General features: G+C 48.4%; 1 protein-coding gene across 1 annotated transcript in view; it reads right to left on the reverse strand.

Moving 5' to 3' along the window:
* Window positions 1–876: 876 nt before the first annotated feature.
* Window positions 877–23,567, reverse strand: part of MNT (MAX network transcriptional repressor) — a 43,387-nt gene continuing 20,696 nt past the window's right edge. Inside the window, exons 5-6 of the mRNA XM_009318830.1 lie at window positions 3,972–4,164; window positions 877–2,352 (exon numbers count right to left, since the gene is read on the reverse strand). Coding sequence (XP_009317105.1) covers window positions 1,637–2,352; window positions 3,972–4,164 — 909 coding nt within the window. The 3' untranslated portion in view covers window positions 877–1,636. The remainder of the gene's footprint in view (window positions 2,353–3,971; window positions 4,165–23,567) is intronic.

A 23,567-nucleotide genomic window follows, 5' to 3' on the forward strand; every position in this document is an offset into this window, starting at 1 on the left:
AGCAGGAATTTTGCCTGCATTAAGGACTGCGGAGTATTTGTTTTTAAAAAGACAGGAAGACGGAAGAGAGATCATTAATAGCAGTACTACACGCAAAACGGTGCAAAGACCAGAATATTCAGTCAGCAATGAAACACGTCCTAAGCAACCTCCCGGGCAGGCGGGCAAGTACCCGCAGAGCCAAACAATATCCCTCCTCTCGTGACCCCGTGGGAGTTTGCCGTTGACTTCAGTGAGATCTGACCTAACCACTGGAAAGGGTGAACAAGAGGGTCACTTAGCATGAGGGGTTGTTCTTTGGTGCACGTCTCACTGTAGCCTGTAAGACACAAGTTATACATACCGATCTCCTGGAATATACCGTTATCCCATACAAGACTAGATTTTTTTTTCCCCCCAAAGAAAAAAAGATGTCAAAACTGCTTGCACTTTGGAAGATACTACATGCACATTTATCCCTTTTCTAATCCACTGACTCCCACACTAAAACGTGGTCAGTTCAGGAACAAACTAACAAAGAAAAGTAACCCATGCAGCAAATCTACTTAATTTCTGTTGGTCTTCTTGTCCCAGGTTCCGCTCTATCAGGCCAGATAAACATATTGCAAGTTGCCAGCACAAGTATCTGCCTCTGCAAAACAAAAACGAACCCAAGAAACCTGGGGGCTTGGGACTGGCAGGAGGAACCCTGAAAGGGGGAGTGCCATGCACAGAGATCTACAAAATCAATTATTGCATCAGCAAAACGAAGCCAAAACGAAAAACAAATCCCCCAAAAAACCATCCAAACAAAACATTGTCAACCATTAAAATAATAAAAAACATTATTTTTTTGACATAGCTATAAAAATCAAGTCATTTATAAAACTGCAACAAATGAAGTCCAGTTGTGTATTCTTTTTCCTTTTATTAGACAGGACAGAGAATTTCCTTAAAATGCCGTAACAAGTCACAGTGATTTTAGATGTTTTTTTGAAATGTAATATATTGACGGGAAATACCTTTAACATGGTTTAACTTTTTTTTCTTTTTTTTTTGTCACTGTATATGTACCCTGGTCCACCAAACCATCTATCTTAAAGTTTCTTGTTTAGAGAGGACACTCTGTCTTCTTCCTCCAAAAATGAATTTTGTCTAATAATCCTGCAAAATAATCAACCTTACAAAAGGCCTTCTTCAAATGTTATATTTATATATATATGTATATACATATATATACACACACATACACACATATATATAAATATAGACTTCTATGATTTTTTTTCCCATTCTACGCAATGTCTCAATAAAGAGATCAGCAATTTTTATTCTACAAAGAAGCAACACATAAAAGGGGAAAATTAAAGTCTTAAGAACATCATATCCATATTTCACTGATTACACATAAAAGGAAAAAAAATCACCATGAACAACTGTCTTTGAAGTTTTCTCAGATTAGCAAAATTCAAGTGCAGAGAGGCCCCGTCTCTTGCTGCCAGCGGCAGGTTGGTTACTGGGCGGCTGAGGACAGCCCAGCCCGGCGTCCTGCCACTCGGCGTTTTCTGCACTTCCCTCCCGCAGAGTCGGACGTGGTTGGAATGTATGGAGTCTAGGAAAGGTTCCCAACAAAGACCTCGCCGTCAGACGATCCCCTCTAGGCCAGCTTCAGTGTGCTCACTGGGAACGATGGCATGGTTACCATAGTCACCGGATTTAGGACCGTTTGCCCAACTAACTGCGGGTGATGGACAACTTGGGTTCCTACAGCAGGCTTGGCCATCACTGCTTGCTGGCCAAGGTTTGTGGTTCCATTCACTTGCTGGTGCGAGATCGTGTGAGCAATATGGCTCACCACGGGCTGGCTGACGGCCACGGGCTGAGGGTAGATGGGCAGCTGCTGGCCGAGGTGGGCCATGTGGTTGATGGTGGCTGGGTGCACAGTGATGTGGCCGATAGGCTGAGCAGCAGTGGTAAGTTGCACAGGGCTGGACGTGGAAGGTGCAATGTGAGCAATGTGCTTGGTCTGTGGACCCTGAATCACGTGGTTGACAGTCTGAATGACCGAAGCGTGGGTAGTGGCGGTGTGGGCAATAACAGTCGATTGCACTGTCGAAGCCGCCACGATGTGAGTCTGTGCAGGGACGATCGCCTGCGGCTGGACCAGTGCTTGTGTCTGGATGGGAGGCTGTGTGTGGGCTGGGGTTTGTTTCTGCTGGATGGACAGGTGCTGAGGCAGAACCGCTGGGTGGTGGGAAGCAGTGTTTGAAGGGACGGCTTTCAGGAGCTCTGGGTGCTGGCGCTGGGTTAGTTTTGGTAATGAGTTCACTGGCCTGTCATCTTCCATGTCTTCATCCATGTTGTCTTCACCCTCTGGAAAAAACGAAAGGAAGAAACTCCCATAAAAAAGAAAGCAGAGCACGAACTGGACTAACCAGCCTCCCTAAAAGGCAGCACAGGCGGAAGAGACGACAGCAGGAGGAGTCACTGAACTACGGGCAGGCAGCATCGCACGGCACGGCACGGCACGGCACGGCAGGCTACACCCAGCCCCAGTGGGGCGGCACACCCCTCTCCTCCCTGCCTGTGGGCCCAGGACCCAGAGCCAGGCAGGCGTGACTAGCTCGAAGCCCCAGCTAGAGAGGGGTGCTCACAACAGGCTGAGAGATCTCACTCGGCAGGCAAGGGAAGCAATTTAAGCAGAGGCAGATGGAGAGCATCTGGGCTGAACTCTGTCTGGGCTGAGGAGGGCTCCTTCTGGGAAGAAGAAAAGGGTTTCCTTTCCTGTCCAGTTGTTCCACCGATCGGTACCACCCCTTCTGCTCCCAGAGCAGGCAGGAGACAGCCATGGAGAAACATGGCAGCAAGTTCCTTGTCTGGTTCTGGAAAATGGACTCTCATCCAGTCCACGAACTAATGAAGCAATGCAGGAACATGCTGACCCTGCGGAGATCGGGAAGACGAGCAGGGCACCTTGCACTGCCTGCTCTAAAGCCAGCCATGCAGTAGAGATTAAAAACCTCAGAAGATACAGAAGCAGCAGGAAAACCAGGGAAGACACTTCCCTTTTGCAAGCTCTGTGGTTAGTAGTAGCTTGAAGTGATCATTTTCAGCAGAGGCCAGCTGGAGAGGCGAACGGCTGACACTCCTATTGACAAAGCACTCCTACTCTCAACTTCCATCAGCCTACACTCGGAGTCTGCGCGTATGTTCAAAGGTGATGAGCCCAATACAAGCCTGAATGAACCAGAAAGCTCAGATTTTCCCTTCCTGGAACCCGCTGTATCGTCTGCCTGAAGTGCCAAGAGCAAATGCTGTCGGGAGTTGAAGGAACTGCTGCAAATGGTTACAGGCTGCTACAGCCTCCCCATCTCTGGATAGCAAAGAGTACATCCACAGACTGCCTATTCTTCCTGCTGCAGATCACTGGTATGGAGAAAAGCATGCACGCTCCTATCTCACAAAAACTTCTCACTGGGAACAGCACGCCAGATATTCATTAGTATCATTTCATCTTCACTGTGAATCCTTTTCACACAATGTGAAGGCTCATTAAGTTGTTCAAATGCTCTGGTGATCCTTCCTGTACCAATTCCTTCTTCTCTACGTGGCTGAACACCCTCCCACATCCACGCACAAATACATCAGGATGCTCATACATCACTCAGTTCTAACGAGCAGAGATGCATAGCTGTGCAAGAGGAAAACTAAGTTTTGAAAGCAGGGAGCTCCAGGTGAGGTATCAGCAGATTGAATGTGCAAACCTGCACTTTGTATCTACCTAATGTTGATGCACGATTTTCAGTTTACTTTACACAAGCGGCAGAGTATTATTAGGCCAACATCAATGATTACAAAACACTTGAAAACCTTTTACTTTATTCTGAATGCAAAGAAACCTTGATGGTGCTAGATGAAGATCCCCACCACCACTATGTAACTGTGTCAGTGACATACGGTGACGATTACAAGAAGAGAGTAATTACGGGTACCTGATGCTGTCGAGGTAGATGCCTGGTCATCCTCTGGCTGAACTGTCTGTCGAATAATTCTGTCAATCTCCAAGATGTCCATCCACTGGCTCAACTCGTTCTTCAATTCTGCCAGTCGCTGCTGGGTAGCAATCTTCTCTCTTGCCAGCCGCTCCATCTCATGTTCATATTCTTTTTCCTTTCTCTTTAAAGTCTAAAGACAGAAGGAAGAAAAAGAAATAAAAGGAGAACAAGGACAAATATAATCTATACTAACCTGGTCACTCCCACGTTCTTAGCTGGTTTTCTTTTATTACCAGTTATGCTGGTGTAAAATGCGTTCAGATATAGTTACGCCTTTCAAATTTAGGCAGAAAGGGAAAGGAGGAGAGCTGGCCACAAAAACCTAAAGGGTTACTTTGGCCAACCGCTTTCTGCCCGCTGAAGGAAAACTGATGAGCCTCCAAAACTGAAATGCTTAACCACATCAGGTGAGAGTCCCTTCAATTCCAGGAGTAAATTTAAAGTCTAGAACTCCTCAGGAAAAGTTGTAAGGCTTTCTCTCTGAAAAAAAGTATTTCTGCCACTTCAAAGACAGAAAATGAAATCTTCTTCTTACATTCTTCCTCTTTCGCTCTAACCTCCCCAGTAAAACTAAAAAATTAAGAACCAAGAGTACTGAACTATGACAATGACTCATATCTGTAACATGGAAGCCAGACCCTTCCCAGCAAAGCACTTCCACCCTGCTGACTTCCTAAGCTAAACACAGGACACTGACGGTACGTGTGTGCAAACACTGGCAAGAAAGAACCTCTGTAAGGACACCAGTAAACGACTCATGGATGCAGAGCGCTCGTGGACCATGAAGCAGACTGTCCGAGGTCCCGGACAGGTATTTGCTGGAGGTGCAGCAACATAAACCTGGACTCTCTGTTCACTCCTCTCTTCTGTTTCAGTCCAAGGGAGCTCCTTGTTGCACTTCAACGTCAGTTTAGAGCGACAGGAGTCAGTACTCAGTTCCCAACTCCAGTCTCACTTCACCTGCCTTATGAAATATTTGAAGAGGACTAGGGCTTATTGCGGACTGGTGGGAAAATGCAAAGGGAGGGAAATGGGTGCAGTTCCCTCTGATCGCCAGGCGAGAGGACATGAGACCACTGTCAGTGAGCCACTCAGAGAGTGGGGCTATAGAGTTTTTACTACATACATCTATTCCCAAGCATCCCTAAGGAAAGGAAGCGTCTACACAGAGAGCAGTGCTCCTGCACAGCAATGGACTGATGGCCCATGGCTTGAGAAAGGTGGAAAAAAACCCACATCCTTGCATGAAGACAGAAACCTTGTGCAGAAAACTCTGCTCTTATGTGGGAAGATAAAACCACAGACATATTGAAGTATTTGAAAGACAAGGGGCATAGGAAGAGATAGTATCTTTTACTAAACCAACTGACAGTAGTTGGGGAAAAAAGACAAGCTTCGGGCACACAAGCCCAAGTAGGTGTACACAAAATCATGGTGCATTTCTGTAGCCAGCACATAAATCATGGAGAGAGAGGGAACTTTTACACGGTCAGAAGAAAAGAAAAAGCACAAGTACTAATTAGCTTCTGAGCAACACACACCACACCAAGAGCTCCTGACCTAGAAGAGATGGCTAAGAGCCGACAATACCCTGCATCACAGGGGAAGGCCTGAAGTCAAATGCGAAGGAATGGTGCATGTTCTCCTCTCCTGCTAATGCCCACTCAGCGTTGGAAATTCGCTACGTTCATCGGCAGGGAAGGGAAGAGATGCTGCGTCCGTCGGCACAGTATGCAAAAATGCCAAACACCACCCAGTACTATTAATGGGAAATATAAGCCACATAGATCTGATGGGGATCAATTATTGAGCAGTGCAGCAGAAAAACAATAGCTGATCTCCAGCTTCAAAGGTACTGTTTTATGAGATTTTAAGCCAGTAGTGTAGCACTGAATAGTAACAGGACAGAGAACCTGTCCCCCAGCCCAGGTCAGCACTTACTTTAAGCATAAAGGAGACAAAATAAGTGAAATCTGCAAAACCACAGACAGCCCGTCCATTTTCTAAAGTTAAGTTTCACCACTGGGAATCTAAATCACATACACACTCCTGAAAATACCAGCTATACAGAGCCTGCACAGATGCTCTTTTGCACTCACTGCTGGCAAGCACTGAATTTAAAAGCAAACCTTACAGTTAGCAGAGCAGCAGAGGATCAGACTCATGATCTTCTGAATACATGCTCTTTATTTCTCTCTCAAGTTCTCCAGGACAACTGCAATCAGAACCTGACCTCATGCGTTTTAATGGTTCTGCTGGTCTTTTATCTCAAAAGTTAGCCGGGAAAAGCCTGTTCAGCCAGGCCTTTAATTCAGCCTAAGCCAACACAATGACTAGGGTAGCTTCTGCCTTCTTCTTATAGAAAAGTAAAATGAAGAAAAAAACAAAAACAAAGGGTACCTTTGTCCTGATAATAACAAAAAAAGGAAGTATTTTTAAAATGGCCAAACAATGTGTATTAGCAGGACACAATCATTCCAGATGTGTAAATGGAGACAACTCCTCTCAACGAGGCTTATGCTTTGCCTCCTGGCACAGCTGGCTTTAGCTCAGATAAAAGCCTCTCGAAATGGACAGTTTTCAGGCAAAGGGGGCAGTTCTGTCCCTCTCGCTGCTTTTTAAACTGTAAGCAGGCAGCCAACTCCTCAATACCACAGTTTTATACTGGGAAACCCCAGCAGACCTGTAGCCTACAGCAGTGACAGGAGTTACTGGGACAGCAGGGTGTCCACAGCAAGGAAGGGAAGGTCTTTGGGTGCAGGAATCACAGGTAAGTGGGGACAGGGACTCCCGGCGTCCTGGCTCTGCACCAGCGCTCGCTCCTAGCCCGAAGACGGCGTTTACATCCATACATGGCTGAAGCCCAAATCCATATGCTAGTTTTAAAGTCTCTCATCCTACTGAGTGCGGCCAAAGCACTTTGCCTGACCCAGAAAACAGTCGTGCTGCATGTGTGCTTTGATTTCCTTGCAGCCAGAGGGATGTGGGTGGGACACAGAGGGCAAAGCTAAGGCAATGAGGAAGGTGCACGCTCCTGTGCTCAAGTTTAAATATGCAAGAAGAGAACTCGTCTGAATGTCTTCCTCTTTACTCTCTTATCAGGAAAGAAGCAAGCGGGAGAAAGTCTGAGACTAAAATCACTGCGTACAGGCACGAGCCCAGCCCCTCTCTGCAGCAGTCCTCTCCAAGCATGTTCTCCATGCGGTTACTCACAGGGCACGATAACGAAAGGACAGAATACAGTAACACAGCTTTCCAGAAAGTGTAAGAAAGAAATCCACGCGGCCTCAGCACCCGTATCGTGCACAGCACAAGCATATTCAAGTAGATTCGGCTTCCTTCCCTGCTGCGAAAGAAGACTCCCAGCACCAGGGGAAAGCATGACTATGAGGTATGGGCAGGGCAGCTGGTCATTAGTTACAAACTTTTAATTACTGAAAAGGCAGGCAAACCCTTAGCCAAGCACCAGGATGAGTCTTCCAGTGAGCGGGGCCAGGGAGCTCGCTCTGTCGCTCTCTGGGTGCTCCACTCCTCCAGCACAGGCTTGGGGACGTGGAGCTGCTCCAAGCCCGGCCCCACGGGCTCTGCCTCCCTCTGCGCTGCCAGCAGCCCCAGCCCTCCCCGTGCTGGGAAACGGCTTGACGGGGGGCCAGCTCCCGGCCCCCCCAGCCACTCGCTGCGACTGCACACTCCTCCTGGGGCTCCTGCAAACAGCCCCCCCGGCCAGCACGGTCACAGGCTGGGTGCTCTCCAAGGGAAGCTGCTGGGGAGGCTGGAGGAGCAGATGGGCTGGAGTCTCTGCTGGCACCAGTAATCTTTCAAAAACTATTCTAGGATGCAATTCACTGTGGCTCACTTGGTATAGACAGATCTCCTGGCTGAGCTGCTATTTGGCCTAGTAACAAACTCAGTGTGACTAACTGGAGCCTTCCTCCCTCTCCAGCAGCTCCCCTCCGAGCACTGCCCCGCTCTCTGTGGGCACCGGCCTTGCGGGCGCACCTTCCCAGGCTCTGCAGGGGCTGCGTGCGTGCCCTGCGTTTGAAGGCGAGCCTGGGAGCAGGAACAGACCCAACCCCAACCCGCCGGCCCCTGTGCAGCAGCGGGCACTCATCTCCTGCAGGAACCTGCTGGAGAGGGGACAGGGAGTAGGGACCCTCTTGCCTTAGTACTTCTTCCCACCGGTGGCCAGCATGAAGAGGGTGGGTGCACATCTCCCTGTGTCCTCTCACATCACCGGCAGTCCCTTGGACAGACCGCTGCCTAGCATCTGCTTGTCGACAGGTTATTTTCTGCAAATCATCCTGCCCACATCAGGTGCCAGGTTTTCCCGTCAGTCAGTAGAAAGTCCACAGCGACGGCCAAACCTTAGTCACTCTGACTTTGCTCGCCTACCTACTCCCAAACAGAAAACACCTTTAGAGACATGCGCTGGTCTCCAGTGCATTTTTTCTAAAGTGGGAATTTCTTACAACAGCAGCAGTATCACAATGGATCCTACGCGATACAAAAAAAAAAAGGTCACAAAAAAGTTTTAAAATAAGAAGCAACTACATAGGCACTTCTTTCACCAAACCCAAACCTTTGGGATCTTCCAACAGAACTGGCACATAAGCCTAGAGTTGAAATGGGCAGAGGGAACCCTTGAAACTACATACAACAAAATAACTAATTAAGAATGAAATTTCAATAAAAGGAATTAATACAAATGCCCAACCACCTGTCTTTCAAGGTCTGAAATTTCATTAAGGCAGAGGCATGTGTGTCTGGGACAGCTGCAGGTTGGTAACTGCCATCCGACCCACTTCCCTAGCCACCGCTCCCACTGGGAACTGTGGGGAACGGCAATGGCGAGGGCTCTGATAAGGTGCTGGTACCTGGGATGACAATTAAGCTGTCTGCCAAGATCCTGAAGGACGCACATCCCCAGCTTTGACCCAGGACTGAAGACTCAAACCCTCGTTCCTGAATTTCCTCCCCAAAAGATGCTGCTTTCCTTTGTACTGTCTTGCTGTTTCTCTCAGGACATGATCTGATCCCTGCAGCAGGGGACAGGTCTGGAGTCCCCCAGGCTCCTGGAAGTCGCTGCTTTAAGGATGGTTGCACCAAAAGGTGAGAAATCCTGAGCAGAGTTCAAACCAAATGGCTTTGCCTGTCAGAGTAGGAAACCCGCTAGCAGGCAAGAGGGCTCACCAAAATGTACCTTTGCCATTGCCGATATTGGCAGATGTGACCGAGGCAGCTGGAGTCCCTCCTCCCATAGTTAAGCTGAATCTGAAACACTACAGTATAAAAAAAAAAACAAAACAAACCACCCCAACCCTGTAATTGTAATCCATTGACGAAAAATTCCTGCCACACACCAAGCAGCTCAACAAGCACCTGGCATCACAGGAGCACCAGCAGACTCCTTTCTCATTGCAGCAGTCCCTTTACCCAGGGTGACAGGACAAGCACTTGCAGAGGCAATACAGGCTCGAGGGCAGCTGTGGTCTAGCAGGAGCCCATAGTTGGCAAGCCCTGTGTCCAGACTGGAGTCCTTATTCCAGTGCTGACCTTGTAGCTAGACTTCAAATGTTGTTGTTAAAACCCTCTGCCCCCCTCCCTTCTGTATCTGCTGCAGCTTTGACCTGGGAGATGCTAGGAGAGATGAAAATCCGTGTGATTTCAATGTTTATCTGACTTTGAATTATCTGAATGTGAAACAATAAAAAAAAAAAAAATCCAGCTGAGTTTCCTCCTGATAGGCAGTTATGTGCTTTATGAGTTTTACGCTTAGCCTAGATTCACGTTATGTCATGGGCTTAATCCCTGGCAAGGATGAGGACCTGTGCACATCCAGGGAAACTGCTAAGGGAAAGCCTACTGCGTGGGCGAGCACTCCCACTGCCCAGGCTCTCACCGCGCACAGGTCCCTCCCCGCGCACAGTGCGACACTGCAGTTTGGGAAGCGTTCGCCAACCTCACGGAGCCGGCTGGATCAGACCCAGTGCCCCTTCCTTCTGCACCTAGCCAGCATCGCTGCCACCCCATGCGTCTGTGTTTAACCAGAGAAGCAGCGCGCAGACGGGATCACGCCTGCAGCTGCCTGGTGTGAACTCCTTCGCTTAACCTGCTTCATGAAACTGATCCTGCTTCTTCATGGTGGAAAAGTCGCTGAAGTTACCTGCATTTGTTTTCCCACCTGCCTCAGAGAGTGGTGAGGATCGATCGGCACTGGGAGCTGCAGACCCCTGGAGAAGGCAAAGCGTAGCCATCCGCAGTTTTGGTTCTCTGTTCTGTACAAAGCAGCAGGGCTCGCACGACCCAAAGCCAGTGAGACTGGATTTGAGCACAACCCACGCGTACCAAAGAAGGCAGCATGATTTCCGCCAGCTCAACAGATGCAGCCCCCCTCGAGACTGCTCTTTTCCCAGCAACAAACTTCAGCACAGACCCTTCTCCTTATGTTTGTGCAGTGATGATTGTAGGATTTCTTTTTTTAATGTTAAGAAATTGGAAGCCTTGGTTGCCCAGGCAACTTTTACTCCGCAGTGTAAGGAAGCTACAGTGAGAATAACAACTTTAAAACTGATTTAGTTTTCACTTCCATGCGCTTAAGAAAATTCCACAAGAGCATCACTTAAAAGAGCCAGTAAACCCTGACCCTGATGTGGGGGAAGCTGATCTACCCCAGGAAGAAATCATGGATTTCCTCATTTTCATGTGAATCCATCCATGACTTCTGACGGTTGGAAAGTTTTGCAAATCAGCTGCTGGCTCCGGTGAAAACGAGTTAATCATTTTACTCCGAACATTTACAGTTCTCACAGTTTAACTCCTAACTGCACATGAAATAGGGAGCTAAGGCCAAATAAAGCACACAGTAATCGTCTGCTGCAGGGATCGGTATCCCTGCAAGATATATATAATACAATATAAAGTACAAGAGTAGTCCTACGGAAAATGCCTCATTTTGAAGCTGAGAGCAAGTCCTTTGCTCAGCAATGCCTGCAGAGGACCAAGGGCCTAGGACCCGGCTCGGACAGTAACCCTCTCCCGTGCAGTCGCCATCCGCACTGTGCAGAGCGGCTGCTGCTACCACACACAGGTGGAAACGGTGACAAGGAAACAAGGGCAGGGGTGAAGAGTCCCGTCATCTTTTATTTAAACAGCAGTGACCAAATTAAAATCCGTATGAGGGTTTGCTTTTGCTCCCCATGAGCATCTGATTTTCCTCCTCTACACGTAGCTGTCAGCTTCAAAGCAGCCTTTACCCGCATGGATTATTAAAGCAAGACCAGCACAACTGCAGTGACAGCAAACACTCGGTGCAATACCAGTGGTAACATTTCACTCCTTTGCGCCCATTCTTCTTGCTGTTTCAGAGCTCCTATTTGGTCCTTGTGTGCATCCCACTTGCCGTTATTTGGTAAACAAACCAGAAAAACTACCGTTGTCGCTACGCAGCATAGTCATTTATCACTGTAAAGAATTTTCCATTTTATAGCTGGCTATAATTAAATTGCTTATTCTTATGTCAAGGTTGAAAATAACGCCCCCAATGCTTTCTCTGCGCTTGCCTCAAGAATAATGCTAGTCCTGTAGTTGGCATCAGCGAGGTTTAAAAGGTCTTATTAAAAAGCTCCCCTTATAAACATTATATTAGCAATTTAAAAACACACTTTCTATTATGAGCTTTTCTAAAAGCATATTTCAGCTGTTGTGTTCTATAACATGGCGTTCACTGATTAAAAACTCCTCATCAATGAGCAATCATGAAAGTGATTTGCAGTTTTGAACCAGATTCTTTAACTCTTTTCTACTGGGATCACAGCCACTGCAGCAAACCAGGAGCTGCTGGGCCAGGGGAGGTCCCCAAGCAGCAATCCCACCTGCAGGACCTCCACGCGATTCAGCACTGACCCGACCCAGCCGGTCAGACTTTCCACTGCCGTACGGAGTTTTGATTCCTATGTATAATGGAAAAAAAGCTAAATCCTAAGAAAACGATCTTATCCTTGCAGGGGCTGCCACGCTGCAACAGATCTACAGCACAAGTAGTCCACCAGCCTGTCTCCACAAATGTTGCAACCAGAAACATCGGAAGACAGTGGGGTGCTGAGGAACGTGCAGTCCCCAAACAGCCCAAGCCCCCAAGACTCTGTCGGCAGAGGTGCCACACTCACCTGTAGTGCTTTGGGATTTTGCATTAGTTACATCAATTCTGGGCATTCCTACTTTGAATCGCGCTAAATTTTCTATGAAGTTCTTCAGGTGCAACGAGCAGTTTGTTTAAAGCCCAGCATCTAGAGAAATCGCTTGCCCCAGCTCATCCCAACCTGCTGCGATGAAGGAGAGCCCACGAAAGCAGGAAAACCACACGTTTTTCCGAACCTGAGCCGGTTCCCCACACGGCATCAGGCCGGTGTCCCCAGTCTCCGCAGCGAGCGTGCACACCAGCGGTGGCTGCCTGCGCTAGCAAACATGACGGCAAAGGACCCGCTCCTGCACCCTGGACCTCTGGGACCTCCTCGACCCGAGCTCCTGCCGATGCCAACAGGCCCCTCAGTCTGCGGAAAGCAGCACCGGGCAGGATCAGGCCATCAGCAGAGGTAACAGTGGTACCTCTCCTTCTGCTTGTGTGAAACCCCGGCTGGTTGCCACGGGAACCAAAGCCATGGTTTCCATGGTAACTGCTTCATTCAGCTGGCTCTTGGAGATGAAATCCCACAGCGGTGCCGGATGCGCTAGCCTGGTACCAACGACGGGAAAATACAGGTCACGGCACCACAGTACCACCGCAGCGACTGACGTAGCTGCCGCACCGCTGCCGCTCCGCTCTCCCAGGGCAGAAGTGGCTCCCCCACGCACGCCGCCCCGCTAAAATCACCCACGTGCAGTTACACCCAGACAGTTTGTACTACAGCAGCTTCTCCACGGGTTTTCCTGAGAGCCTTTGGCTCAGTATAGGATTATGGTCTCGCTTTCCCCAGATACAATGTAAAATCATGATGGGCTCAACACAAAACTCCGAGACGTTAAGGTCAAATGCTCAGCACCGGGGGAAACGTGGGAAGGGGTCCTGCAGTGACCAGTTCTCGGCAGATTTTGAGAAGTGACAGCTTGTGCGTTGATGGAGGGGAGGAGCAGAACAAGGACTTCAGGCTACCACTGTTTCTGCACCGATTTCAGCCTCCTAAGCTCTCAAAGCTAACACTTTACACAAGCACCAAAAGCAAAATGAAACTTGCAAGGTGAAACAGAGACCATCCCATGCTACTCATAGGTCTAATCACCAGCACCCTGAAGCAGGCTGATCTGATCCGATCCCATGCGCGGCTGCTACCCTGTAGATCCTTCAAAGGAGATGAGGCAATCTGCAGTGTGGCCTGAACCCCGGGGTGCAGGTCTGCCCACAGGTCTCTCAGACCCAACAGGTCATTTGCCAGCAGCCTCATGACCCAGCTCTTCCATGTGTTTCACCCCCAGACAAGGAAGGCAGCCAAAGCGCGCTGCTATATTCTGGGAGGTAGCTTTACCCTCACACGCACGCAGCAAGCACGGTGACTTCAGGAAATGAGCAAGTCATTTGCTGCAGAGGCTGCACCGGCTTTTCTGCAAGTACAAGAGAAGTGTGCTGGGCAGGGGCTTATCATCGCATTTTTGTGCGCCCACCACTGTTCAATCTAGCTGCAAGGGCAGAGATGAATTATCTAGCTAGAAATACTTCACAGAAGAGGAAATCTGCCTGGAGCAGAAAATTCATGGGAAAATGAGAACATGCATTGTTATTTACATTTATTATTTGCACGTTGTTAGCACTTAAGACTCCTGATAAGAAAAGACATTGGGCCATAGTCTCTGGAACAAAAATACAGCTGAAACATGGCTATCTGACTGGCCTTGCAGATCTAAGAGGACCCAGCCTCCTGAAGCACCGCTCTCTGGACAAAGTACAAACAGTTACTAGGGTAGAGGGTAGGAAGAATCCAAATCAGGAAGACAAAGAATAAATTCAGAAAAAAACAAAACAAGGCAGCAAATGACTGGAACACATAGTACAAACACAAACCAGGGAAAGGCATAGCCATGCCCAGGGCCAATCACCAAAACCATGCCAGCTTCTACCAGTTTAGCAGATCTGTTTTATTCCTTGATATGACTTTCAAGGTTAAGGGAAATCCAATGTTAAAAAAAAAAAAAAAAAGTATTATTTGCAATGACTAGGTGTTAAGTTTGGCTGTATATTTTCCCCTTTTTTAATAGTCTCTGTCATTCAGGAAATAAGTGAGACATTTTCAGTGATGCTAATGGATTCTGGATGCCCAAAATACCCCGAAATACTGTGGTGTTTGTTATTCGGAAAATTATCCCAAACAAATTATTTTAATTTGTTTGGTGTGGGAAACGTATCTCTGGTATAACTGTAATAATTTTCTGCAAGCAAAAATAAAGCGCACTGCATTTCAATGAGCGATTATTATTAACGACACAACTGCTGGATGCGGGACCCTTGCAAGCCTTTCCTGAGCCTACGTGACGATGTACAGACAGCAGTTCTGGAGGGCAACAAGCAGTTACGCTTTAGAGCTACAGCCAGATCTCCTACTGCTAGAGATGAGGAGGAGATTAATGTGGAGACACATTATCGCTACATCTACTTGCTGCAGTATTCTTGTATTTGTCTTGGAGGCATCTCACAGCAGCTGCTGGGGGAGAGAAAACAGAATTTTGGATGGGTCCCGGGTACGGCGCTTCCTTTGTTCATATCCCTACAAATCTGGCTCAGCCAACGGGCAAGACGCACCAGTGAGCTGCGAATTAGAACATAAACACTGCCGAGGCTTTGAGCAGCTGCCCAGGGGAGCAGGTAGGTGAGGGCTTCGCCTGGGAGAGGAGCACACCTCCCAAAACACAGTTTTGGCAGGTGATGGCAGTCCCAACAACCATGAGCTCTGAGAGAACCACCCTCCCCAGCAGAAGATGACCACCACCCCACTGCACACACACCGCAGCAGAGGGTCTAGGAGGCTGAAGTCCTGGTGACTCAGAGAAGGATGCTAATCCTCCCGCGCCACCTCTCTTCCCTGTTTCTCCATCCTTGTAAGGAGGTCAGTGCCAGTTACTCACATCCCGATGGCTCCACCTACGGCCCACGGAGCAGATCTGGGTCACCAGAGGATTTCTCTTGACCTACCTCCCTTATTGTTATGGCCACGGCGGCAGCGAGAGGACGTAAAACCCAGTTGTTAAATACAAACCGACTCCGGCACCTGTGCAAGGCCATGAATCAAAGCCATGCACCTGCGTGAAAATCTTTGCCTCCATGCTAAAGGGTCGAGGGCTGCAAGCGCTGGCCGGTGCGGCAGCTGCAGTGCCCACCGTGCCTTCACACCGCCAGTACTCAGGCTCCCCACTGCTGCTCATGAAGGTGGTCCCAAGGCTGAAGCTCCTCTGCATGGTACAGCACACCCCACCGGGCTGAAAGACTGCCTTAGAGTAGGTAAAGCCCCATGAAATTCTTAAATATGAAGTCATCGGAAGGTGCCAGCTGCTGGGGAAGATGAGCTCTGAATCATGACACACGCTACTCTGAAAGAGCAGAATATAGCAAGAATCGACCAGCTTTCTGCAAACCCACCCAACCTGCGCAACATTAACATCACTGCAGAATGTTTGCGGAATGAAATCAATCTTCTTTTAGAGACGCTTTCCACTCAAAGACCTCAGGCCTTTTGGGAAGACGAGCAAAATAAAAGTTGTTCTTTCTAATGCTGCAAGAAAATGCGCAACTGCCCTCAGGGAGCCAGTTCCTGTTTTCCAAAAATACAAATACAGTGAATAATCAGGTACCTGCCCAACAAACGGCACCCAACTCGCGCCTACTTTGTACAGGACAACAGGTCACCTGCCGTCTACCTCCCTCTTTCCACCAGAGTTGTTATTTTCAAAGACATAATTTTCCCTAAATGCTGTCTCAAGTTGACCTGAGCAGCCTGGTTATTCAGATCAAGATGTATCTCAGCATGACAGGACCAACAGTCCCTACTTGACACCCTCATTATCAGACTGCAGACTGTATTTTCTCCTATGGGTGCTACACTGGCTGTCCCTGAATGAACAGTATGTCACCAAGAGGTATTTAAGATTAACAGTAACAATTCCACAGTGAAAGGGACATTCCAAACCTCAACTCGATATAGTATTTTAACTCATAATGATGGTAAAAGATGAGTAAGATAGCTAAAAGAAAAAGAAATTGGAAAAAAAAAATCCATTTGTTTATTTGATGCATGTGTTAACATGCTGTGCAGAAGCAGCTCCACTGTTTCACCAGGTCACCCAGCTTCCCATGGCCTGCGCCCATCTTCCCCACAGTGACAGCGAAGAGAAAGAGACAAAAAAGAACTCACAGCTGCACGCGGAAAAGTGTTCAGATAAAACCACAAGAATTGGCAGGGCAAGTCCAAGGCATAGGCAGGATCAGAGTAACTATTAATTTTTGATAAATAACAGCTGAGACAGGGATCCTTGTAAAAATCTTACTGATAAAACATGCTTTGGAAGATGTGGAAATATGAGTATTTCTATCACATCAGAGTAACACTGACACGACAACAGGAGATTAAGCTGATACCAACCTCCTGCTGCTATACAACAGGCAGTTCCAAAATCCCCCTCATTCATTATTTTGTAGTTGACGATGTCTAGCAAGGCTGCCACCGACACCTACAACGGCAAAGCACTGTATAACTCGGCCTGAACTCTGCTGCACTTAGGCACACACAACTATTATTGTTGTCTTGCAACTATTTGTAATTTTAATTGGTCAGTAACTACTTCACTGTAATTTTAAAGAGTATTAACACACACCTTTGCTGCTGCTAGCAAGAACAGGAATCCAACCTACCCTTGTAACTTGTGCCACGGGGCCCTGACCTCCTCCCTATCAGGCTCCCAGGGAAGAGCAAAACCAAACCGAACAGTTGTTATGTCAGTGGGGTTTTTTGGTCGTTTGGGGGTTCTGCCTTGTTTTAAAGGTAGGTGGCTTCTGCAATATTATACATAAAGTCCATGCAATCAAGCTGTACTCATCACTGCTTTCGTCACGTCACGTGCACTCTCTTCTCTCCCATGTCTGCTCTCTGACGTCAGACAACAACCAGTACAAGCAACGGCACCCAAACAGGCTACGACACAACCATCAGGTTGAAACCCCGTGCTGTGCTCCACTTACAGGCTGTTTTGGTTTTTACAACCTTGAGCGCTTCTTTAAACTACTACTTAAATGACAGCAGTGTGAAAGATGTAGATTCTCTAACAATTAAAAAGACACGTACAAGATTTATAATTCTGTTTACCCTTTCTAAACTCTCATGTATGAGTCACAAGTGAGACACTGTTTTAAAAAAATCACCATCCCTTTTGGCAAAGGTTAAGAAACGGCTTCCACTCACTCAGCAAGGTTCAAACCCTGGGCATTTTTAAACACTCTACTGCATGACATGTTTTGTCGCCACTCCTGCAAATAAAAATCCACTGACTGCTCTCTGGATGGAGCCTCCCTTCAGGCAGATCATGCTGCAGCTGGGGAGGGGTGGCAGAGGATTTGATTTGAGACGTCCGCAGCTGCCTGGGAGCCCACATCAGTTTTGGTGGATGTGCCAGCTTGAGTACCAAACTCTCTGATTCAAGAAGGGAATCCCACGTTTCTTCTACTCAGTGACCGTGCAAGTTATCCAAAGGGAAAACGATGTCAGTGCTACTGCGTGCTAAGCACAGTCCCAGGCTGCATGCTGGAAGCTATTAAAACATGCCTGACAGTGGAAACTGGCTGGCTGGCTCAGATTGGCACACTGAGTGCCAAGAGACTGGAAGCTCTGTGAGCAACCCCTGGCTTCTCAGGTTGAGCTCCCCATCTCCCATATCGATATAGCGCGATGTCATGCCTCTGAAGCTAAAATCAATTCTTCAACGACTCTATTAAAGGCAGGAACTAGACCCTGCACTTGCTGTGAATGAACAACTCCCACTGACTCCAGCAGAAGATCAGCCCTACATCCTAATTCTTACCCATTTCACATTTTTAAGCAGGTTCCAACTTGCTTTACTTTACTAAACGCTATTGTTTTAAAGGTCTTATTTCTCATCATTTTCTGAAATCTACAGATGACACCATGTTGCATGACCACAGCCTATTGTTGCTGGAAGCCTTTATTATTGGCAATGAAATTCAGGCTAATTAGACAAGACAGAATCAATTGATCAGGTCAGGTAAACAACATGAATAAGCACTGCTTGGCATGTGAGTGCTGTTCACATGAAGGAGGCACTGAGAGTACTAATGGACCCAGTTCTTACTAGGCAAATTTTATAGAAGATAAGTATATTCACCTAGTGGCTGGCACAGAATAAAAAAATAACAGTTACAGCTACACTTTTCAAGGTGGGGAATTTAACTGGATTCAGCATCCCAGTTTGGCTTATGCATTTTGATCAATAATCCAGCCACTACATTGCTTGAATGTAAATGAGCTCTGTTCTTTATACGAGACCAAATGCTAACATCAGAAGTGTGGGTTTTCTGTCTGTGGTACAGTATCTCCCTACACCAGGAACCGGCATGTTTGCAGTGTCCTCCTTTACGCATGTAACACCTAAACCCTAACTTAAGCATTACCACGGGACTTTAAAAATCCACTAGTCTTGTTCTGGTCCTCTACACTAGACAGGGATGAATTACTGTGCTCAGGCACTGATGAAGTGACCAATAAATAAAACCAAACCAGAAGAAGACGACACGCTGTGGTTATTAATAGGAAAATTTAACAAATGTGAAAACAGTATCCGGTCTGTTCACATGTCCACAGGATCAGCTTAAAAAGGACAGCACAAAGGATTTTTTACATGCGCTATTTAGACATCCTTGGACGGTACTTTGTATACGTTCTGCCCTTGAAGGAGTCAATTCTGTTGTTTATTGCTCGCATAGATCAGAAACAGCACCATTTTCAGGTGCACAGCTTGTTGCTTCAGGCAGTTTGAAAAGCCAAAAGAGACTACGTGAGGATAAACAATTTAAACATCTCATATAAACAATTAGCATTACTGATGAGCACAGGTAAGTCAGTTCACAATGGATTTCTACCCCTGGCAGGACGTCAGGAATCAGCTCTGTAATTTGTTGTTTGTCTTACACAGCATCCTGTGCTCTCAGCTTAGCCGGTGACTGCCGAGAACACACCGCACACGGACAGGAGAGGTGGCAGAAGAGCACACGCTGCAAACAGGGGTGACAGAGGAGGAAGCAGACACAAGGAAAGCCAAAATAACCAACGTGCTAATGGTGAAAAACTGAACCAGCCTCCTGCATCGAAGCACAATGACTGACGATGGCACGTCCTCTACTGCAGGATTATGGTTTTTTGTTCATGAAGGGGTAGAATCCGTTCTCCCGCCTAGGATAATCACTTCTCCCTTAATGCCTACTTCACACCCACACCCATGGTTTGAGTTTGCTGAACTACTATTTTTCTTTCCATCTGACAATGATCTGAGACCTATGAACTTTTGTCCTTGCTTTAACTTCAGTCTAAAGCAGTTAAATATGACAAAGGAAAATAGCATTGATCTGGGCAGCGGTGACCTAGCCAGCAGGTCAGCTGAGGCCACAGTACGGCCACGTGAAGCCAGTTCAGCTGAGGAAGCCCGCATTTGTATCAGATGAGGAAATTAGGCACACTTCCCTCAAAATGAACAATGCAGTCATTTACTTGGGAGTCTAAAGAGATCTCAATTACCTTGAGTCCAGCACACCACGATTTTTTTTTTAGCGTGAACATTTTTTTTTAGCTCCTGAGAAAGGCATCAGACCGTGGAAACTGTAAGGTGCTGCTTCCTCTCACTGCGAGGAGCCGGGAGGGAGCTGCAGCCCAGCACCTGCCCCAGCGTCAGAAGGGTTCGGAAGGGGAAGATTTCTTCCATCATGAAGATGGAGACTATTTTACTTTGGTAAAATACTTCTCTGGCTAGCTGGTCTACAGTTCAAGTGACAGCAAGAGGCCTGCAGCCTGTTCACATAAGCAGTCTTGTGACTTTTAAATGGCTTTGCCACTCATTTGTACATTTCTCTAAGCACATATAACCAAAAAAATCAAATGACTGGTTTGCATCAAAAATGTATCTGGGTGATTCCTGGGAAGACTACAGGCACGGCCCAAGAGGCAAGTTTTCAGCTAGTGTCAGTCACTGGCTTTGCTCTAATACCCGTCAAGTCAGTGGGATGTGGGGTACAATGCCAACCCTAGCTCCTGGGGCAGAAAGAAATTCTACCCTTCCTGCCCCTTCCTGAGGCAATAAATGACAAATTGGTCGTATTATAGATCATAAGTTCACCACAGCTATTTTCCATCTCGAACACTACAAGCAGCAAGGAGGATTGGTAAATGACTTCTCTGAATTTGTAAGCAAAGTCAATTTCTTGAACAGAGCAAATGCTCCTCTGTAGGACTAAGGCCCAACATCTATCACCACAGAACACCCCCCCCCCAACGCTCCCGCAATACCCGAGCAGCACATGCAGTAGTTTAGAACACAGTGGCGCCCTGCTTTACAATTGTCAAAGGATTTTACTCTTTGCCTTTTGCATGCCCTGGGAAGCTCAGCTTTGTCTAATATTTTGTAAGCACGTTATTATTTAGTCAGCATTTGACTCTAGTTGTGGTGGGGAAACTGGCAAACAAGCAGGACTTGCAGTGTGGTCTGAAATCTGCCAGGCTGCAGCTGTGCTGCTCGCGAGCTGCCCCACTCTGGCCGTCCCGATGTCACCTGGGGAGCAAATGGCCTGGATGTCGTCTTACACTAAATATGCAATAGAAAATAACCCCTGAAACTGGAAGGTGTTCAGGTACCATAGTGACAGGCACAGTTTGAGAACACAGAAGAGAAAACAGTCTTGCTTAAGGGCTTCAATCAGCTTCCAACCAAGATGATTACAACATTTCCTTGGGGGGCGAGGAATCCTTCAAAGAGAATCAAATCAAAACACCCAGCTGCACGGACGCCCTGGCTCTGAACTGTGTCTGACGTCTTCTGCGCAGGGCTCTGCTCCCTGGCCACCCCAGCAGCACCCTCTCCGGCACGAGTGAAGTGCGGTGCAATTCCCTCTCGCAGCATGGCTCTCCGGTGAGGTGACAGGCTTGTCCTGCCTCGTCTCTGCCGGGGGACACTGCTTCGGCAGCAGGTGCTGGCCTGCCTTAGCCGAGGGGACAGGGCTCCGCTCCCTCAAAGCAAACAGCATTTTCTTCCCACATCACTTCATGCATTTTAGAAACTTTTGGAAGGCCTCTAGCATTTTCACGCATGTTTTGCGGGGAGGAAAGCGAAGAACGAAGGGCGAGGTGGCCCACGTAACGAACACGCTTCATCACAGGCTCTGTCGCTTGGGACCGGAGCCCACCTCGCTGCCGTGACCTGCAGGGACAACTCCCTCAGCCAAGAGCCACAGCACAACAGCCTACACCACCTAAAACTGAATCACCGTTTAAAAGGCTTATTAACTTCCAGCTGCGTTCAGCCTAATTTCCTTTGTGTAACAGTGTGTTTAATTGCAGAGATTCTAATTTACTGTTGCAGAGCACAAGCCCAACTCTAAGGATAAATTAAAATGACAGCTCCATGGGAAGTTCGGAATTTAACTTTCTGACTTATCTGATTTGATGCAGATACAAATATTTAAATCCAGCCAAGGAAACAAACAGCCTGTTTCTAAGAAGTTCCAGCTGGAATGGGGAAAAAGGATTTTGCAGGAAGAGAGGCTGCAACAATTAGTGCACTGTCATACTCCTTGCGGGCACAGATCAGCTAAGCAGAGCTTCAGGGCCAGCACGCTGCACTCCTCCTCTGCAAGACTCATTTGGATTTGGTTTTTTGGTGTTTTTTTCCCCTTTAGTGAAAAATACTTTGCTATATCGAGAATAAGAGGTTTTACTTTTAAGTCTCCTTTGTACAATTTCCCTGTTCTTTTCAAGGGAGAGAGGTAAGCACCAAGCCTGTTGAGCGAAACACACTGAGTCTGGCGTGCGATTTCTGCCAAGAAGGCAATGTTTCTTTTGTTTTTTCCTGTAATCATGACCAACTCTGTGCTCCTGTCTGCAGATTAGGCCAGGATTCATCTCACCCTGCCTGAGCTGGTAAGAGGTGTCCCAGCCCAGGCCACAGTCCCAGCTATGCTCTCTGTAACCCCTGGGGAGAGACGAGCGTCATCTGCAGGCGGTTCATCCCATCCCCACACTGATGCACGTTATTTTTGTTGAGACAGATCGAAGCTAAATTCAAACTGAATTTAAAAAAACAAAAAAAAAAAGAAGATTCATTTTTTATTTTGAACTCTGAAAATTCAGATTTCTAATAATCTGTTTTTTTCAGGCAAATAAACAGAGCGCTCAAATTTTTACTGCAACCGCATCCCGTGATTCAGGCGCAGACCCACGGCGAAGCTGCTGCCAAAGAAAACACTCTGCTTTCGGGATACTCCCTGCCGCTTGCGAGCTCGAGCGAGCAGCCGCCAGAGACGCTCTCGCCGCCCCTCAGGAGGAGGAGAAGGCGGGGCGCTGCGAGCAGTGGAAGCTGTGCCAGCGAGGAGTTTCCAAAGGCGCCCCAGCCGTGCCGTGTCCACCGCCTGCAGGGCAGCAAGCTGGCCCCGCTACCGGTTCTGGGTCAGGCGCGGCCGCGCGGCCCGCCGGCCGCCCCGGGTGGGCAGTCCTGCCGTGCCGGGGCTGGCGCTCACCATGTGCTCGCTGCACACATGGAGGTGTGATGCTGGCACAGGAGCTCCCGGCCAGAGGGGAGGCCGGGCGGCCGGGACGGGCCCAAGGTCGCCGTGACCTTCACCGCCATGGCGGGTGAGCGCCCGGCTGCAGGCTGGCTGACCGATCCGCCTCCTCCCCTCTGCCAGCGCCAGCCCAGCGCTGCCCCACCGACGGACAGACAGACAGACGGACGGACGCAGCAGCGCGCAGGCTGGCCCCGTCCCAGCGCTACGGCCACCCTTGGCCCGTCACGGGCGATGGGGCAGTTCTCCTTTGCGGCACTCCAGGCAGACTACTGGCAGGGGAACTGGTGCTGCACCCGCAGCCCCCGGCCTCGGGGCTTTACTCAGGTTTTGCTCCCGCACACACCTCCTGCACCCCACCTGCGGCTTGCCAGCTCCCAGCTGCCTGCCCCCCGGCCTCCCCTCCCACCCAGCTCAGTGCCAGGCTCCCGCAGCGCCCGGACCCCGCGCGTCCACCACAAAACCAGCTTCATTACCTTTAAGGCCACCTGCAAGTGGGAAGCTGGAGAGACATAGGGACAGCAGAGACATTTGGACAAGAGAGTTCGATTTCTCTGCACTGAAACTGGTGGGAGAAGTCGAGGGCTGCTCCCTGCACGCTCCCCGAAGCCAGCCCAGAAGGAACGCAGGCAACCAGGGAGTTTCGGAGATGCCGGCACTGCACACCTGAGAGGAGCCTCCTTAGCAATTTCTCCTGCAAGCCACGATGTCTGTGGTGCATG

This window comes from Pygoscelis adeliae, unplaced genomic scaffold, assembly GCF_000699105.1.
Source record: "Pygoscelis adeliae isolate BGI_AS28 unplaced genomic scaffold, ASM69910v1 Scaffold392, whole genome shotgun sequence".
Classification (NCBI taxonomy): domain Eukaryota; kingdom Metazoa; phylum Chordata; class Aves; order Sphenisciformes; family Spheniscidae; genus Pygoscelis; species Pygoscelis adeliae.